The 4,803-nt window shown below is 37.8% G+C and overlaps 1 protein-coding gene across 1 annotated transcript in view; it reads left to right on the top strand.

Moving 5' to 3' along the window:
- The window catches only part of NBAS (NBAS subunit of NRZ tethering complex), a 360,677-nt gene that overhangs the window by 288,609 nt on the left and 67,265 nt on the right, over window positions 1-4,803 (top strand). Inside the window, exon 46 of the mRNA XM_007471211.1 lies at window positions 3,233-3,435. Within this exon, the coding sequence (XP_007471273.1) occupies window positions 3,233-3,435 (203 nt within the window). The remainder of the gene's footprint in view (window positions 1-3,232; window positions 3,436-4,803) is intronic.

Consider the following 4,803-nt stretch of genomic DNA (forward strand, 5'->3'; position numbering starts at 1 on the left):
TTTGCCTTATGTATTGAGGTGCTCCTATGTTGGGTGCATAAATATTTACAATTGTTATATCTTCTTCTTGGATCGATCCCTTAATCATTATGTAGTGTCCTTCTTTGTCTCTTCTGATAGTCCTTATTTTAAAGTCTATTTTGTCTGATATGAGAATTGCTACTCCAGCTTTCTTTTGGTTTCCATTTGCATGGAATATCTTTTTCCATCCCCTTACTTTCAGTCTGTATGTGTCTCTAGGTCTGAAGTGGGTCTCTTGTAGACAGCATATATATGGGTCTTGTTTTTGTATCCATTCAGCCAATCTGTGTCTTTTGGTGGGAGCATTTAGTCCATTTACATTTAAGGTAATTATCGATATGTATGTTCCTATTCCCATTTTCTAAATTGTTTTGGGTTCGTTATTATAGGACTTTTCCTTCTCTTGTGTTTTTGTCTAGAGCAGTTCCTTTAGCATTTGTTGTAAAGCTGGTTTGGTGGTGCTGAACTCTCTCAGCTTTTGCTTGTCTGTAAAGGTTTTAATTTCTCCATCAAATCTGAATGAGATCCTTGCTGGGTAGAGTAATCTTGGTTGCAGGTTTTTCTCCTTCATCACTTTCAGTATGTCCTGCCACTCCCTTCTGGCTTGTAGAGTTTCTGCTGAGAGATCAGCTTAACTTCATTATTGATATGACTTTTTTGGCTAATAGAGTTGTTCCTAGTTGGTTTCTTGTTGAGACCCTGATGGTGTCTCAGAAAGCACCCCATGAGAGTCAGGAGCCCCTGCCATGATGAGGTTTGGGGAACAGGGTGTTGGGACTACATGAGGAAACCCTCTGTAGCCTTTGTAGCTTTTCTTCTGTATTGTCACAGTCATGGAAATTTTAATATTCTTTTCCATAACTTAAAAGTTGGCAAATCAATAAGTAAATGATCTTCATCTAGGTGAAAACAGCATTTAGGTATATTAAAAAATAAATTCCATTTGCCCTTTAATGCTATGGTGAATGAACCTGTAAGTGGCCACTAACCTCCTCTTTTATTTTTCTTAAACCTTACAAGTTTATTGAGTTGTATTCTTGGCTTGTAAAAAATATTCCTGACCAGAAAGATCAGTCAGTGGAGAGGAGTCCAGATAATGAACAAATAGGAGACTTCAAAATATGTATGAGACACAGAAATGTAAGCCCCTCATGCAAAAGATAATGGGAAGAATTCAAAAGTCTGATAGCACTTTTATTTCATTCTGTACTTTACAGCGCCTGTTAGGCTATCTAATGAATAATATTAAATAATGGTATGAGCAATATAGAAGCCTTTGCAGGGAGCAGATTGGCTTTACCAATCTTGATTTTATCCTGTTGATATTTACAGTTCTATAATCAATAATTATAAGAACTAGGGTAAAATTTGGATCTTCAGGTAAAAGTGATTTATACTTACTAGTACAAAACTTTTAAAATACATATTCATTTTTCTAATCAAGTATTCTATATTCATATCTGGAGAATTGTCATTACTCTCCTTGGAATAAGTATTGTCTTTCAGTGGCTAGAGTAGTGTATAAGGGACCAAGGGGTTTATTAACAAAATCAGCCATTTGCTTCAGCTAGATTTAAAGGTACCAAATAGCTACTTGCAAATATTAGACCGTGGATGGTCTGTAATAGGAGCCTCTTCTGATTCCTAAATTGAACATTATATGATTTTGTTAAGGCGCCTTTCAGAGCAAATGCTGGAAGTAAATTCAACTTCATATATTTGTCCCTTTTAAGTTCAGGCCTTGATTTTAACCTCTTTATATGTACTGCGTGAAAGACCATCTTATATACTCAAGAAGTTTAGTGCAATTTCAATTACAGGCCATTGGGGTCTCAGTTTCCTCTTGTCGTAGTAGGGTTACTAGTAATTGCCCTGCCTAACTCACAGTCTTTTTTTTTATAGAAAGTTTAGAAAACAATGGGGAGAATAGTAACATGAAATCTCATGTGCCCAACTCCCAGCTTCCACAATTATCAAAATGTGACCAATCTTATTTCACACCTACCCCTACCTACCCTTACTACGCTCCTCTGGATCATTTTAAAGAAAAACCCAGTCATCTTTTCATTTTATCCACAAACCCTTCCATATCTATTTCTAAAAGATATATTTAAACTTAACCACTACAGCATTACCAGTAAAAAAGGTAATAGTAATTCTTGAATATCATCAAATGTCCAGTTAATGTTTAGATTTCCACGTGGTTGTTTTGAAAGACAAAGCAGTTATACTGAGAATTACTTGTGAAAGTTGGAAAGTGTTATTAACATCAAGTGGCCATATTTGGTATGCTGAACAATGGTAGCTGGTGTCCTATTTCTTAAATTATTTGTTGTCATGTTAGTTTGTACAGTATTATCAAAGAGGGGCAGGCAGTGTGGAGTGGGACAGTGCAGTGGGGAAAGTAGAATCTCGGATTCTAATCCTAAGATCCATTAATGGCTGGCTGTGTGACTTTGGACACATTACTTAACATCTTTGGTCTTCTATTTCCCTTTTGGTAAAGTGGAGCTAATTTAAAAACTCCTGTGGGATAATGATAAACATTAAATTAGATGACATATGTACAATACCCGGGTTTACATAGTTGATGCTTAATAGATTATAACTATTATGTGGTTATAGCACAATAATAATAATAGAGAAATTTGCCCTTAATGAGCATTACTTTGTGCCTAACATTGTGCTAAAGGACTGATTTTTTTTTTTTTTTTTTTTGTGGTACGTGGGCCTCTCACTGTTGTGGCCTCTCCTGTTGCGGAGCACAGGCTCCGGACGCGCAGGCTCAGCGGCCATGGCTCACAGGCCCAGCCGCTCCGCGGCATGTGGGATCCTCCCGGACTGGGGCACGAACCCACGTCCCCTGAATCGGCAGGTGCACTCCCAACCACTGCGCCACCAGGGAAGCCCAAGGAGTGATTTTTATTGAATGTTTATGACATCCTCTGTTCATAAGAAGTGATTGTCCTCATCCTCGTTTTATAGATCCTGGAAAGTTGAGATCACAGTGGCTTACTAATTAAAGCGAGGATTGCACTCAAGCCTGGGTGGCCCTGGAGACCAAGCTCTTAACAACCCCTGCGTATTCCTCCATGTGGTGTTTGTGGTCATAGCGTATTTGGTTTGAGAGCTTCTAAATATATTTCATTCTGTCCATGTAGACATGTAATTCCTAGTCGATATTTACATGTTGAATTCCATATGTTTGCAGGAAACGCTGCAGAAATATAGTTACCTCTACGATCTGTCTCGGTCAGTAAAAGGGGAAGTTCAGAATCAAGCCTTGGCCATGTGTTTAGACGGTCAGCCTCTAAGAATGATTCAACAGCTGCTAGAGGTGGCCGTTGGCCCTCTTGACATCTCACCTAAGGATATAGTACACAGTGCAATAACGAAGATCATCTCTGCGTTGAGGTAAGCTATAAAATAGTCATTGAGGAAAACCTGAGCTCGTATTTTGCCAGTAATGTGCTTGTTTCATGGCTGTTAGAAAGGTAAACTATCACCACGTATGTAGGAGCAGTTTGATGCACTTCATAAAAACTGAGAGATTATGATTTGACTTCTCAGTCTCATGTCTTAAAATATCTTGTGAATGGAGAACCGTGGCAGTGTTCTGTCACTGGTCCTGTGTGTAACATGTCAGGAAGCTAGCTAACTTGTGGGTAGACCCTCCCTCGCACCCAGATAATTCTTGAAACAAGGGAAAGGCCAAAATGGCATGTGAAGCAGGTCGCTAAGTGCCAGGCTGTCATGTGACTTCGGTGTGGATTTTCAGAGCTTGTCTCTTCTAATTCCCCTGCTTTGTAGCAGTGGGAAACCAGTTCCCAGAAGTTTCTTTTGAGGTGCACAAGGCAAGGTTAATCATATACTAAAGAAGTTGGATGTGTGTTAAGTATCTGAGGACATTATTTACCTGCAATTAATGGCATAAAACTGACAATTGAGAAATTCTAGCTTTCTGTCGATAGGCTGGTATCTTTGTAGGAATACATCCAAGGGGATTAGGAAAAAGGGAAAGTTGAGCTAAGAAAATAATGAGGCATCAAGTGCTTTCTGTGAATAATGCAGTTAGCCTAAAAGATTTAGTTGTGTTTAAATTATTCTTCTTTTAAGCATTCTTTGTTATTCTGTGTTGCTCTTGAGGAACTTTTTGATTAAATGCGTGTCAATTTTCAGCAGCTGAACTGAAATCAAATGAGGCTTCTTCAGTTTAATTACCCAGCTTCATCCGGTTTTCACCTTAATGCTCTGAGGTGTCTGGTAATTTTATATACAGGGAGAGAAATGAAATAGTGTAACACTTTTTAGAAATCGCAAATATGAAATGAATAAAGCTTTATTCTATTACGAGCTTATTATGTTTTGGTGGTGGTTGTGATTATAAGAGCCACTTTCCTCTTTCAAATGATGACAGATAATTGTTTACCATGTTTTGTACCTTTTTGATTCAGTTCTTTTATTATTTCTTAAATCAAGGCTTAGATGAAGCTCACAAAAATAAAAATTTGAAAAATTACTGCTTTGAATATAATTTAGTTTATTTTTCAGAAATTGTACATTTTCATATAATTAAAATACGATATATTTTTACGTTTATAAAATTCTGACGTAAATTATACTCCTTTCTTTTTCCCTGTGCCCAGTTCTACTACTGAAGATTTTGTTCTGATCTAATAAGTGTTAGACTTAGTGTACAGGAGACATTCAATAAAAATGAATTAAGGGCTTCCCTGGTGGCGCAGTGCTTGAGAGTCCGCCTGCCGATGCAGGAGACGCGGG

This window comes from Lipotes vexillifer, unplaced genomic scaffold, assembly GCF_000442215.2.
Source record: "Lipotes vexillifer unplaced genomic scaffold, Lipotes_vexillifer_v1.1 scaffold604, whole genome shotgun sequence".
NCBI lineage: Eukaryota > Metazoa > Chordata > Mammalia > Artiodactyla > Lipotidae > Lipotes > Lipotes vexillifer.